The sequence below is a fragment of the Apodemus sylvaticus genome, chromosome 12 (assembly GCF_947179515.1).
Source record: "Apodemus sylvaticus chromosome 12, mApoSyl1.1, whole genome shotgun sequence".
Taxonomy (NCBI): domain Eukaryota; kingdom Metazoa; phylum Chordata; class Mammalia; order Rodentia; family Muridae; genus Apodemus; species Apodemus sylvaticus.
The window spans coordinates 90410922-90425031 of NC_067483.1; the positions used below are offsets into that span (position 1 = coordinate 90410922).

At 49.2% G+C, this 14110-nt stretch overlaps 1 protein-coding gene across 1 annotated transcript in view; it reads left to right on the forward strand.

The window, feature by feature from the left end:
• Susd4 (sushi domain containing 4) overlaps positions 1–14110 on the forward strand; it is a 122445-nt gene that overhangs the window by 93111 nt on the left and 15224 nt on the right. The window contains exon 5 of the mRNA XM_052200987.1: positions 1166–1354. Coding sequence (XP_052056947.1) covers positions 1166–1354 — 189 coding nt within the window. The remainder of the gene's footprint in view (positions 1–1165; positions 1355–14110) is intronic.

Genomic DNA, 14110 nt, shown 5'->3' on the forward strand with positions numbered 1-14110 from the left:
TTTAATAGGGTTGTTCGGTTTTCTGGAGTCTAACTTCTTGAGTTCTTTATATATATTGGATATTAGCCCTCTATCTGATGTAGGATTGGTGAAGATCTTTTCCCAATTTGTTGGTTGCCGATCTGTCCTCTTGATTGTGTCCTTTGCCTTACAGAAACTCTGTAACCTTATGAGGTCCCATTTGTCAATTCTTGCTCTTAGAGCATACGCTATTGGTGTTCTGTTCAGAAACTTTCTCCCTGTACCGATGTCCTCAAGGGTCTTCCCCAGTTTCTTTTCTATTAGCTTCAGAGTGTCTGGCTTTATGTGGAGGTCCTTGATCCATTTGGATTTGAGCTTAGTACAAGGAGACAAGGATGGATCAATTCGCATTCTTCTGCATGCTGACCTCCAGTTGAACCAGCACAATTTGTTGAAAAGGCTATCTTTTTTCCATTGGATGTTTTCAGCCTCTTTGTCGAGGATCAAGTGGCCATAGGTGTGTGGGTTCATTTCTGGATCTTCAATCCTGTTCCATTGATCCTCCTGCCTGTCACTGTACCAATACCATGCAGTTTTTAACACTGTTGCTCTGTAGTATTGCTTGAGGTCAGGGATACTGATTCCCCCAGATTTTCTTTTGTTGCTGAGAATAAACTTTAAGACTCTTAATCTGTTTCACTTCAAACCTGATTCTCAGAAATCCAGTAGTACCAGCTTGGCAAAATTCTATCCCATGACTGAGTTTAAAACATAAGCTGCCAAGTCACAGATCCCTAGCCATTGGGTTGTCTGTTCTCTCCTAGGGTGCCTCAGTGGTCCTTAGCCCTGATGTCATCTTAAATGGCACACAGTAAGACCATGCTCTCCTCCTGGGCATGAACCCTGGGTACCACTGGGTTGTAAAAGCCCCTCAAGTGATATTAATGGTCCATTTGGGATAAGTTTGCCTGGCTAGGGACACACTAATCCATACCCCGTTTGCCTTCCTCCTTCCCTCCTAACCCTTTATCTGACCCCCATGGTACCATTTCAGATATAGCGGCAAACATTGATGTATATGCCTAAGTGTGCAATGTCCTTTTGTTGCTAAGGGATATGATCTCAGAGAGTTCCTCTGCACCACCGTACACATGAGCAAAGGCAGCCCAATGAAGCCTTTCTATTTTGCTTTCTCGTTTCACAGGCTGCCTGAGACCTCTAGCCTCTTCCAATGGCTATGTGAACATCTCCGAGTTCCAGACCTCCTTCCCCGTGGGAACTGTGATAGCTTATCGCTGCTTCCCTGGATTTAAACTCGAGGGCTCCGAGAACCTCGAGTGCTTACACAACCTTATCTGGTCGTCCAGTCCACCCCGGTGCCTTGCTCTGGAAGGTAACACATATAAGCTTTTTGGATGGGCGGGAGGTGTCTGATGGTGGCCAGTAGGGACTTTTGCTTGCCGAAGCCCAGGTCACCCACCTGACCTGGAGCTAAACTCACATATAACATGCCCCCTCCCCCACCCACTTGTCACCATTCTTAGATTTTAGGGGAAGAAGGCAAATAAAAGAAAAAGCTGGAAGAACCAAATGTCAGACTGCAGAGCATTGCAAAGTTAAATGAACTGCCTTCAGAAATTAATTTTCTCTGCACCAGATGATAACAGATGGCACAGTGACACCATCCGTCTCACCCCGCGTTTTATTGCGGTATCAATGTTTCTTTCATTTTCCCGTGCGTTTACAGCGAAGCTGTAAATGTTTGGCTGTAAGATACTCTAGGAAGCATGAAAGCAAGAGCCGTCTCTTCCCTGTCTGTGAAATCTGAATGGTTAGAGAGTGAGTGTTGATAAAGACCACTAATTAAGGGGTCTGTGTTAGCTGGGTCTGGGAGCGGAATGGCAGGGCCCCCATTTCCAGAAGCAGGGCAGTGTCCTGGGGTTCCTCATATCCTCCATCCCTGAAGTCTAATGCCCAGCCTCTGCCTGGTGTGTCTCAGGTCTTGAAGTTTCACCTGATGCGCTTCTTCCTTAACATCCAAGTAAATGGGTGGAAATGGCAGGGGAGAAAATTTCCATTCCAGAACCCTCTCCAAACCTGTCCAAAACCCAACCCACCAAATAAATAAATAAATAAATAAATAAATAAATAAATAAATAAAAACCCATAAGATGCCAAAGCAAACCGGTCTTTCCAAAGGCTGGCTGCTTCCCTGTTGCTTCCCCCAGGAGAAATGGGGTTGGGAGTGTGCTCTGAGAAGTGGGGGCAGGCAGACGGTTCTCAGAGCAGTGGGAGAAGGTTTTCATTTCTAAAGGAAGGGCCAGCATGGAGAGAGGTTGTCCAGAGCCATGCACACCCCTGGAACAAGAGTTAAGGAGGGGAGGGAGGGCTGGGCACCCCATGCCATCTGTTCTGCTAAAGTCCTAGGCTAGGCCTTAAAGTCCCCACACATCCCTGTCTCCCACAGGGCCAGATGACAAAGGACAAGATAGAAGGTTAAAGTTGAGACACCCCTGGTACATTTGAAATGCCTGTAACAAAGAAGTTTTCAATAGGAGCATTTAGTAGAAACTGTGTGTGTGTGTGTGTGTGTGTGTGTGTGTGTGTGTGTGTGTGTGTGTGTGAATTCTTCATCTAAAGTTCAAATAGAATGGATTGTTTTGTACCTTTGTTTGCTAAAGCAGGCTAGTCTAGTCTCCAGAGACAAGGTTACCCTGGCTTCCAGTGTAGCCACCTCTCTGTCATCTGCATACGGTGGGTGGGCCACGGTGAGTGCAGGCTGTCACTAAAAGACCTACTTCCTAGTTCCTGGAGGATTTTACATATTCACATAACCAAAAATCAAGAGTAGTTTGAAGATATCATTGTTATGATTTTGTCAAATTGAAATGCCTGTTTTAGGACCTTTTCAAATTTGCCTTAACTGCATTTCAAGTAGTCAGAGTCTGTAAGCTGCACTGGGGGACTTGGAAAGCAGCCTTTTATGGAGCCTGGAGACTATGACATGGACAGACATAAAACAAAATCTGACTTCAGAGGCAGCAATCTAAGGTTATAAACAGGGAGCTGGGAGCAGCTTCTGGCTGGAAACGGGGCCGATGCTGGACATGTGCGCTGGCTGCCACCAGACTGAGCCCTGGCCGAGGAAGGCGCGGATGCCTTCCCCGCCCCACCCCCACTACCTTTTTTTTTAAAAAGACAACTTTTGCATCTTTGCTTTTAATGCCCTTCCCTGAAAAAAAATCCAAGGAAATAGTTTGTGAGCCCATTTAAAGCAACACAGGCCAAAAGTATAAAAGCTGCAAGTTCAAACCCACAGGCAGAGCAAGCCAAAGACCGGCTCCGTTACTCAGGACCACGAGGAGGAGTGCTTGAGGAGACACCCAAGTAAGAAGCAGAGAGCGCGGCATCCCCCACAGTCCACCCCTCACATGCCTCCCTTATTTCCTCGCAGGTTTCCCCTTCTTCCTCTTATAAAGTACGCATTTCATATAATTAGATTTTTCTTTATGGTGCAATAAAAACTACCTAACTGTGCCGTGTATCCCATGCTCCATGGGGCTTTTAAACCCATTAACGTTCTGACCCCAGCAGGGAGCTGGGTGGAAAAGGGTTCTACCAAAAGCTTTCCCCAACCTCTGAAACTCTCACAGATCCCTCCTGCATGCAGTGGACCCGGCACTCACTCATGACACAGTGGCTATCCCCAAACCTAACATGATCAGCAGCCTGTTCAATACTCACAGCCCTGGATTCCATCCCCAACACTACCTAGGCCAGGCGTGGTGGCGCACATGCCCATATCCCTGCACTCAGGAGGCTGACACAAGAGAACCAGGTGTTCAAGGCCTTCCTTAGCTCTATGATGAGTCAGGGCCTACGTTGGCTACAGAAAACTCCATCTTAGAAACAGTAAAATAGGCCTGGAGAGCTTGCTCAGTGGTTAAGATCACATACTAACTATTCCTGAAGAGGAACTAAGTTTGGTTTCCACGCTTATGTCAAGTGGCTCACAACCACCTGTCACTCCAGGTCCTTTGCCCCTGGCCTCCACCTACCTGGTCTTGTGTGCACATACATCACACACACACACATACACACACACACACACACACACACACATACACATACATACACACACATACACACATACATACACACATACACGCACATACACACACATACACACATATACACACATGCATACACACACACACACGTACATGCACACACACACATACATGCACATGCACACACACACACACACACACACACGCGCGCACACACACATGCACACACACATACACACACATACATGCACATGCACACACACACTAACACATACACATGCACACACACACATACACGCACATGCACATGCACACACACACTCACACATACACATACACACACACACATACACACACATACACACACATGCACACATACACATGCACACACACACAGGCACATGCACACACACACATACACACATGCACATGCACACATACACACTCACATACACACACACACACACACGAGGTTTTAAATAGACTAGAATAGAAAGTGATTTTGATCATACTTCATGGAACCGTAAGGCTTCAGTATGAGAGCAAATTTAATACATTTAAGGAGTATTTGCCATCTAGTGCTAGTCAAGGGTCCTATCACTCTTAGATTTAGGTATAAAGTCACCTTAAGTTAGTTTTGGCTATGAGTAAACTGTCCAGGCTTTAAGACTCACGTACTGTGTCACTATGTGGTTGATCGGGTGCTGTTCTGGCTCCTGCACATTCTTAACTGTGTTTGGAAATACCTCATATAACAATGATCACTTAAGATGGGTGATGGTGGCACACACCTTTAATCTCGGACTCAAGGCAGAGACAAGTAGATCTCCGTGAGTTCGAGGCCAGCCTGGTCTACAGAGTGGGTTCCAGGACAGCCAGAGCTACACAGAGAAACCCCATCTTGAAACAAAACAAAACAGACAAAAACAATGATCACTTAATTGAAAGGTGGCAGGCTCTGTATGTGTGTGTGTGTGTGTGTGTGTAAGAAAGAGAGACAGAGAGAGAGAGAGAGAGAGAGAGAGAGAGAGAGAGAGAGAGAGACTCCCTTAGTATCTGACCCTCATAACATCTCTTGGCTGTCTTGCTGATGAGCAAACCTAGGCTTCTAAAGGCTCAGTGACAGGTGTGATGGACTACAAGATGGAGCTGGGGCGCACGCCTGGTCCTTTGTCACTTCAAAGCCTAGTTAACTAGTCGGGATTGCCTTACAGTCTAACAGGAAGATAGTCTGGTACTTTTATGGTTCTTTTTGAAGTAAAATAAAAAAGGATTTTAAATAATTGTTGCATAGTAACAGATCCATCATTCCAGTCTAGTGTCCCCTAGAGGCGTGCCTGAGGGCGGCCCATGGTGCTGTCAGCATTCCTTGCTGCCTCCAGCAGTTCTGGGTGACCCTGGCTTCAGAGGAACCAGCAAGGCAGCAGAGAGCATGGCCCCCTCTCACAGCCCCCAGGCAGTGACACCCCGGTGGGTGGCAGGACTTGGGCAGACTCCTTGTGCAGTGAGGCACCACTTCTCCCTAGTGGGTGAAGAGCCAACATTTGATCACAGGTGTGAGTGATCCCATCATCAAGGTCAGGGCGCATGAGGAGTTGATGACCTGGAAGCAAAGGTCATGGCGGTACCATCAAGAGTCCCAAGGGCCAAAGGTCATCGAAGCCCTGTGTCGTTACACTCATCTTGCTGGCTGTGGGCATGTTCTGAAAGGAACATGTGTTTCTATGTTCACATCATGTGATAAAGGCTCTGAGAACATAAAGCCTTAAACCACTGCTATAACAAATGAATATATTGATCTGTTTGGGCCTGGAGGTATCCTACAATCCTTATAATTGGCCTGTTTTTGTAGGCCTGTCTGTCTGTCTGTCCTCATGTGGCTGCACCTTAATTCTTTCCCTTCTCAGGCCTTTTGACCTCTGTGGCTGTTAGCCTCTGTCTGTGTCTTCCCCACACATCTTCCCATGTGGATTCCAAATCTTCTTTTTATAAAACACCTTTGTTAGTGAGCATGGGCAGACTCCTGCTTCTGAGTGCCGAGAGCTCTGTCACCTGTCACCCCTGTCACCGAACACTCACGAGGCCCAGAGCAATACTGAGCTGGGCACCAGGGAACGCCAAGGGGAAAAGGGACATAATTCAGGTATTTGCAGAGTTGACAGTCTAACAGACTCATAACAGACCTCAGCCACTTGAGACCCTCACCTCATCATAGTCTGACATCCACACGCAGCTACTTTTACCACAGGGCACATTGGTGCTTCTGCTCTGGGGAGGGGTGGGAGGCCACAGTTGCAAAGTGACATTTCTACCCAGAGATAGATGGCTCTTTATTTTCCCAGAGCCCGAGCAGTGGTGTCTTTTCTGTCTGCACTTAAGCTTTAGTGTAGGTCTCTCCCGTGTGAAAGGAGTCCCTTCTGAAGCTCCACAGAGCTCGTAGGCTGTGTGAACGCCTTAGCGGGTGTGGAAGGCACTCGCCCAAGGGTTTGTAGGATGGGAGTGTGGAAGAGAGTGCAGGGCATCAGACAAGTGAACTTCCCAGGTGGCCGTTCGGCTCTGACTACTTGTAGTCAACTACACATGTGCTAAATGTTAGAAGGAAGCAGCGGGCACACAGCTCAGGAAAAGGAGATGGAAACTGCCTAGAATCCCCGAGCACGGTGAGGCCAGGACTGTGTGGGAGACAACTGTGTGTGGTTGCAGAAAGCGGCTCTTTTTTCTTTAGGAGGATGGATCCTCAGAAAGTGCTTAGTGTCTAGAACATTCTCTTCACAGCCAGGCTTCCAAATGGACAGGAAGTAGCATGTATGCTAAGCGTGTCTGGTTAGAGAAATTCCTGGCAACTGTTTTCTCAAATGGTAGGGCAGAAACAGCAGCAGTCATGTGACCACCCAAATACAGGCAAGAGAAAGGGTCGAGAGAAGAGGTGACTGAACTTGGAATTCAGAGTTTTTGGCTTAAGATGCCTGCGCACTTAAGAAGTCTGCAGCCATGTTTGTAGCTGTAAATTGTTAATCCGCCCTGAGCTCCCAGCACTTCTTGCTACCTGCCAGGGTTCTCTGGATTAGCGAATGAAAAGACACACACACACACACACCACACAACCTTTATATTTTGATATGCCTTGACTAGCTCAGTGGTTGAGCACTTCTAAACCTCCCTGTGGCTAGCATACACTCACATCCAGTATTCTGGAGTTAACACTTTCTAAATCTGTATCGTATCTTCCAGCCCGCTTTCCTTCTGGGCTGCCCTCCCATGGGGCCGCTTGCTCTTTGCACCTACAATGCTGGATGATTTCTCTCCTGCACTTCTTAAATTTGATCTCTCCGCTTCCACATCACATCACTGAAATTCTGTTCCTTCTCTCCTCCGCCTTTTTTTGCCCAGGAGTCCTAAAAGCCCCGCCTCTTTCACTCTGAGCAGCCATTGGCTGCTAGCTCTTTATTGATCAATCAAAAACCAATGGGGGATCAGGGACCCCCAGCATCTGGAGGAGGTGGTTACTCACTTGGCCTTCACATTCAGGAAGGACAAGAGGGACAGGAAGTGAGGGAATCACAAAGCTCACACCCAGAAACCTGTCTGCTATAGGAAGCTACTCTTTACTAAGGGGCCACAGCCTTCCGGCCTTGCTTGAGGGGCTTCCTGCGCTCCAGTTGGAGACCAAGGGTTCAGATACACCAGCTTGTGTGGGACATTTTACATTCAAACCAATCCTGCCCCCCACCCCTGTCCCGCAATGCTCATGGAGATAAACCAACCCCCACCCACATGCCACTAAGCTCCTGGCTACCTCCTAATGCAAAATGCATTCTAACTTCTAAAGTCCCAATAGTCTTTAGCTGTTCCAACATTGCTCTAGCACTCAAAGTCTCTTTTGAGACTCAAGGTGCTGTTTTTAGAGGATATTACCGTCTGTCACGGAAGCGGGTGGGAGAAGTGGTTGGTCACCTGTCAGTTTTCCACGGCGCCTGCTGCCTGCTCTGAGGCCCGGCAGAAGGGCTTCCCAAGTGAGGCCTTCCTGCCTCGGAGAGATCTGAGAGAGGAGGGCTGGTGGGTCATCTCCAGAGAGTTTGGTGTGCTTTTCCATTTGATTGCCCACAAGAAGGAGCCTGTCCTTCTAGACCAGTGGGTCTCAACCTTTCTAAAGCTGTGACCCTTCAACACAGTTCCTCATGTTTGATTACCAACCATAAAATTATCCCCATTGCTACTTTGTAACTGTGATTTTGCTACTGTTATGAATCGTAGTGTAAATAGATATGTGGCTTCCGAAGGTCTTTGGGAGTTGAGGCCCATAGGTTGAGAACCGCTGTCCTAGAAGCTTTGTCTTATGATGATGTCAGCAGTGGCTGCCCCCGTGTGGTCAAGACTGTCTTGGCCTCATGCCTGGCGTTTACACCAGGAGCCTGGCAAAGCTGACCTGCCCTCGGAATCACAATGCCCAGAGTGACCCCCCTGTGCCTGTCCACGGCCCAGCTCACGGGGTAAGGTGGAGATGCCCTCAATGACAGATCCAGTCACAGAGCAGGCTGCAGGTTTCCTCAGAACCCGCTAGTTCCCCGGGGGCCTTTTACATCAGCATTCTTTCATGAGAAAAGGAGGAAAACTGAGAAACCGAAGAAGCCTATTTGGCCAAATGTGAAATAACTTGAAAGGTTCCAATTTGAGATCAAACCTCAAAGCCAGCTTTTTTTTTTTTTTTTTTTTTTTTTTTTTTTTTTGGCTTCTTTGTTCCCAAGTCAAAACACATTCAGGTATAAGAGGCAGGCAGTGACTGGCCTGGCAGGTGCCTGTCAAGATTTCTCCCTCTGGGATTCCTGCCTTCACCAGCAAGCACCTGGGGACTTCAAAGCATGGGCAGCAGGAATCTCAAGTCTACTGGTTAGAGGCCTTCTTTGCCTGCTACAGAGAGCTCGTGGGAGACAGGCTGCCTGGCCTCACAAACCCAGCGTCCACACTCACACGTGGGATGGGGGAGGGGGACTGAGAGCACTGGGAGTCCAGCCCCAAGAGAGTGGCTGTCAATCATGGCCCGTGATGAAACCCACTGCTGCCTGGTGGGCTCCCTCAATCCCCAGCCCAGGTCCTCTGGCTCACACAGTCAGCTGTTTGCTGCCTTTCACAGAGAGAGAGGGGGGGGGGAGGGGGAGGGAGAGAGAGAGGGAGAGGGAGAGAGAAGTGTGGAATCTCTCCTTTCCCTACCTGGTTGTCCAGAGAAGAAAGGCCTGGGCTAGGCATACAGCCTAGTTCTCTATAAAGTATTCCGCTTAGGACTTTGAAAGCAGAGGAGAGGCAAGAAGGAGCCCCTCCCCCTCCCCCAGAAACATCACAGATCTGACAGTTATTTTTCAGTCCTGCAGAGCAAGGTATTTAACCCAGGGCCTTGGACCTGCCAGGCAGGGGCCCTGGTACTGAGGTCTATCTATAGCACCTGTTTTTAAAGACTCTCTAGGCCGGCCTTAAAGTTGCTGTCCTCCTGCTTCCACCTCTGCAGTACTGAGAAGACAGGCCTAGGCCAGCAGAGCCAGCTTCCTGATGCTCGGGTTACAGAAGACAAAGCTGTAGACATGACCGCTGCATCTTCCTACCATGCCAGGCTCAAACACCTCCTCTGAGCTCCAGGCTGTGACCCTACCAAGGTGCTTGGCATGGGGGAGGGGCAGGCACCCTCTACACCAGCATTCTTGAGCACCAGGAAACAATATTCCTGTCATGTCCTTCGAACAACCCCTTGCTGGATGAGAGTTCCTCCCCTTCTTCCCAGCCCTCACCCCACTGTAATCTCATTCTGCAGACCACCTTAGTTCTCTTGTCATTTTGAAGTTCCTCTTCCAAGCGTACACAGTGGGGTCTTTATTCTCGGATCCCTTCCTGGTCACAGTCACAAGCTGGTGTGATGTCAGCCATGTCCTCCCCTAGCCTTGGATTAGATCTTGGCCAAAATCACCCATGGCCCTCTAGGACCCAGAGACTCCTTCCTGACAGCTTCATTTTCTGACTGGTTTATCCAGAGGCGACTCTGCCCAGGGAGGCTGCCTCTAAGAGGTGTTGGTGGGGTGTCTTTGATTTGGGGCCTGTGATTCCAGTTGGGGAGGACAACCGTCTCAGTCACACAGTCAGCCTTGCCCCACTGTCTTGCCTGTGGAAGGTTGTCTGAGAGACAGACTTGCCCTTTGTAAACTTTCTTCAGCCTTGAGCCAGTTCCAAGAAATGTGTTCTTTTACAGAGAGGAAACAGGCTGGGTGACAATGCCCCTCGGCCCTGGGTGTCACCTACAAGGAACACAGATTCGGAAACAGCCCTGCCCCAAGATGGTGCTCTTTCCCTGAACTTCCCGTTGCCTTCCAAGGCCATGGTGTGACTAGTTCCTTTTCTGTTCCTATAGTGTGGAATTTTAGTATGCAAAACCTTTTTTGCATGTGTATGGCGGGGTGGAGAGGATGCACATGATTGTCCCCAAGATGCCCTACATACCATACCGGGCACTGTGGGAGTCACTTCTGTCCCCCAACCCCCAACCCCACCCCATCTGCTTCTCAGGTAAAGCCCCAGAACCACCCGGAGCTGTACTGAACGCATGAAGCTCTGCTCATTAGAATTCAAGTCCTGCTCACCTCCGCTGGAGTGATAATAGCAGTGACCAAGCGGTCACCCGGCCCCTCCCCCTCGGCTTCCCACCCTCTGAGTAGACCAGCTGGCGGGGCACCGGCTCCATTAGCCTCTCCTGGCCCTTGAGGCTCCCCGCAGACTCACCCGCCATCCCGGCAGCAGCTGGATGCAATATGAAATTGAATCAGCAGAAAGTGAAGAAAAGAGCAGTCGCCGCCTTTTCTCTTCCCTTTCTCCACCGTAGCAGTGGGGCCTCTCCTCACAGGAAGTGCAAGGAGGCCTCCTGGCTTATGTGTGCCCCAAGTTCTCCCCTCCTTGGCCACGTCACCTGAGGGAGGGGTCAGGTAAAACATGAGCAGGTGGTTTGGTGTTACTGTCCTCAAAGCTCTGAGACCCATAGAGCCCGCTTGCAAAAGTGGTTCCCAAGGAGCTTTGTCCCTGGCTGTTCCTGGTCCAGCCAGCTCTGTTTGATGTTGTTGTTGTTGTTGTTGTTGTTTTACATAGTGTGTTCCTCCTCAGGATGTTTTGAAAGAAGAGTTGTGGTCAGGTTTCCTTATGTGTTAGTTTGTTTGTTGGTTTGTCTTTTGTGCAACCCTGGTTGGTCTAGAAGTGTTATGTAGCTGAAGCTGGCCCCAAACTTGCAGCGATCCTCCTGCCTCTGCCTCCAAAGCTGAGATTGCAGCTATGTGCCGCCTCACTTGGCCATAAAAAATCTGGAAAATGTGCCTTTAGTTCTGCCTTCTTGAGAGTAGAGGAGTGGTTTGCTGAGATCATAAACCTCCCAGCATCCTCTCAGACTCCCAACCTTCACCAGCTAGGGAATGGCTAATTTATAACCTCAGACAAGCCTGGTTTACACCAGGCAAGGTCATAGGGGTTTGGGGATCTTTTTCTCAAAAACAAAGGGATTTTCACTTGCTTTGGAGACAAGCTGTGGTTTCCTGGGCCTGAGAGAGAGGAAATCTTGGGCTTGCCCCAGCTCAGGGATTGGCTCTTGAAATCCTGTCTGAAATACTCAGAGGTCAGTTGTGAGCACAGATGCCATGCTCTAGTCTGGACAGGACGCTAGTGGTTCTGTCCCCCTCACAGTGAAATGCCTGTCAAGGACACCATCTGCCTGACAGTCACCCGGCCAGTGACCCCGAGGAGGTATTATTGTCTTTGCAAGCAATCCCATTACTGTGTTGCGCATAAGCAACAGTAAATTATCCTAATGCTGTTTTCATGTGCTGCTGTACAAGACAGCAGAGTGATTATGGGAGCAGCGGCCTGCCCGCCACAGCAGCGCTCGGCACCGTCGCCCGTCTAACATTTTCTTTCTGCAATGAGTTATTGCCAGTGATGAGCTCCACCTCCCCAGTTGCAGATGCTTGTGCTTCAAAGAAACTTTGTCCTAACATTGAGAGCAATCTGTCCCTTCCTCCACCAGGACCTCCCCCTCCTCCCCATCTTCCTCCGCCTTCTCCTCTATTGTTACCTCTTCCCCCTCCTCCTCTTCTCTTCCTCCTCTTCCTCTTCTCTTCCCCCTCCTCCTCTTCCTCATCCTCCTCTTCCCCTCCTCCTCATCTCTTCCTCCACCTCCTCTTCTTCCCCCTCCTCCTCTTCTCTTCCCCCTCCTCCTCTTCTCTTCCCCCTCCTCCTCTTCCCCCTTCTCCTCCTCTTCTTCCCCCTCCTCCTCTTCCTCCTCTCTACCTTCTTCCTTTATTCTACCTACATTGAATTAAGAAACACTGACATTTTTTCTTTTTAAAACATACATACATTTTTAGAGCTAGAGAGAGGGTTCAGGGGTTGACTGTTCTCCAAAAGGTTTGGGTTCCATTCCTAGCAGCTCATAACCCTCTGGAATTCCAGTTCTGGGACATCCGGGCCCTCTTCTGGCCTCCCCGGGTACTGCATGCATGTGGTGCACAGACATGCACACAAACACACACACACACACACAAGCACACCCCTCACCCCCCCCCAAAAAAAAGCCAGATTTTTTTTCCTATTTTTCAGGAAGCCCTAAGGCTTCCTGCTGGTCATTTCTAGCCTCATCTCTCATTAGGATTCCACCTCACAAAGAGGTTCAAGCTCTCCCTCCTCTTCACCCACTCAGCAGGCACTGGATTTAGCTCCTTGGCAGGGCCTGCCTTGTCTCCTTTCTTTCCTTTAGTCTTGTGGGAAACGAGTCGTCAACATTCATCTCTCCTGGACTTGGACAATGAAATGATTCTTTTTAAACTTCATTTAGGGGAGAAATTTCAACTAAGGCCAAAGGAACAGGACAGGTGATTCTTCTTTCACAGAGAGACCCCCCACCTGGCCAGAGTCTGCTTGGGGAAGATGTAGGAAATGTTCCTTCACTGGGTTGAGGGTCTTCACCAAGTATGTCCCCTGCTGAGGCCTGCAGTCCTCCCTTGTTTGTTCTGCCTTGCAGATGAGCAAGCCTTTGTTTGGGAAGGCTTCCTAGAGGAGGCAGAGAAAATCACTAACTGTGGCCAGTACTTCAACCTCCTCCCGAGAGGGGCAACTTCATTATGCCCGGGATATAGCTGGGCCGCTACAAGGGGAAATCCCCCATGTTTGCCCTTAAACCCTAGGATCTCCTCCAGGCAGTATTTATTCCCTCCTTTCCTCTCTGGGAAATAGGATGGCTTGTATTTCAGAGTAATAAAACCTCTTGCAATCAGGTACAACACAGAAAGTAATAAATCCCCTGCATCGCGCTGGGGCTGTGCCAGCCTGGCAGAGTGGTCTGGGGTCATTTTCCTTCTTTTTTCTTCTCCTTCTCTCTACTGGCTCCCACCCCTGCCCCACTGCCCCTCATGAACCACCACCTTCTGTTTATCCCAGAGGTACCAGGCATGTGAGCAGGAGATGGTAGAGCAGCACATGGGACTCTGTGCACCTTGCCTTGTGAGGCAGCACCTTTTGGCAGCCTCCAGATCACACCGGAAAACTCCACCTCTCAGCACCCCTCCCCCCCCCCCAGCCATGGGGCCTCAGTGCATCAACTTGTGCAAAGGCTGCACTGGCTCTTTCTCCTGCCCAGCCTTTACTTGCTTGTTTGTAGATAGGGCGCTCTTCTGTTCTCACTCCCACTTGCCTCTTTTCTGCCCGGCCTCTCAACATTTGTTCCTATGTCACGACGGTGCTTTTCGCAGAAGAGTGTGTGTCTTTTCTTGCAGGAAACACTGGCATGCTTAATTCTATCACAAGTCTTAGGAACGCTGCCCATAGGGCTGAGATGTAGCCATTTTCCATGTGTAACCTGTAACCACGTCCAACAGTATGTGCACACATATGTACACAGATTCACACAGGACCAACAGCTGCCTCTGGATACTGTCTCCTCATCTGCTAGGGCCTCTTATAAGATCGGAATACGAAAGTATGAGTTTCTAAGAAAAAAAAATGGCCCAAAATCTTAAGACTCAACCTGAGAGACTGGGATGAGAAGAACTGAGAGCCCTGTGGCC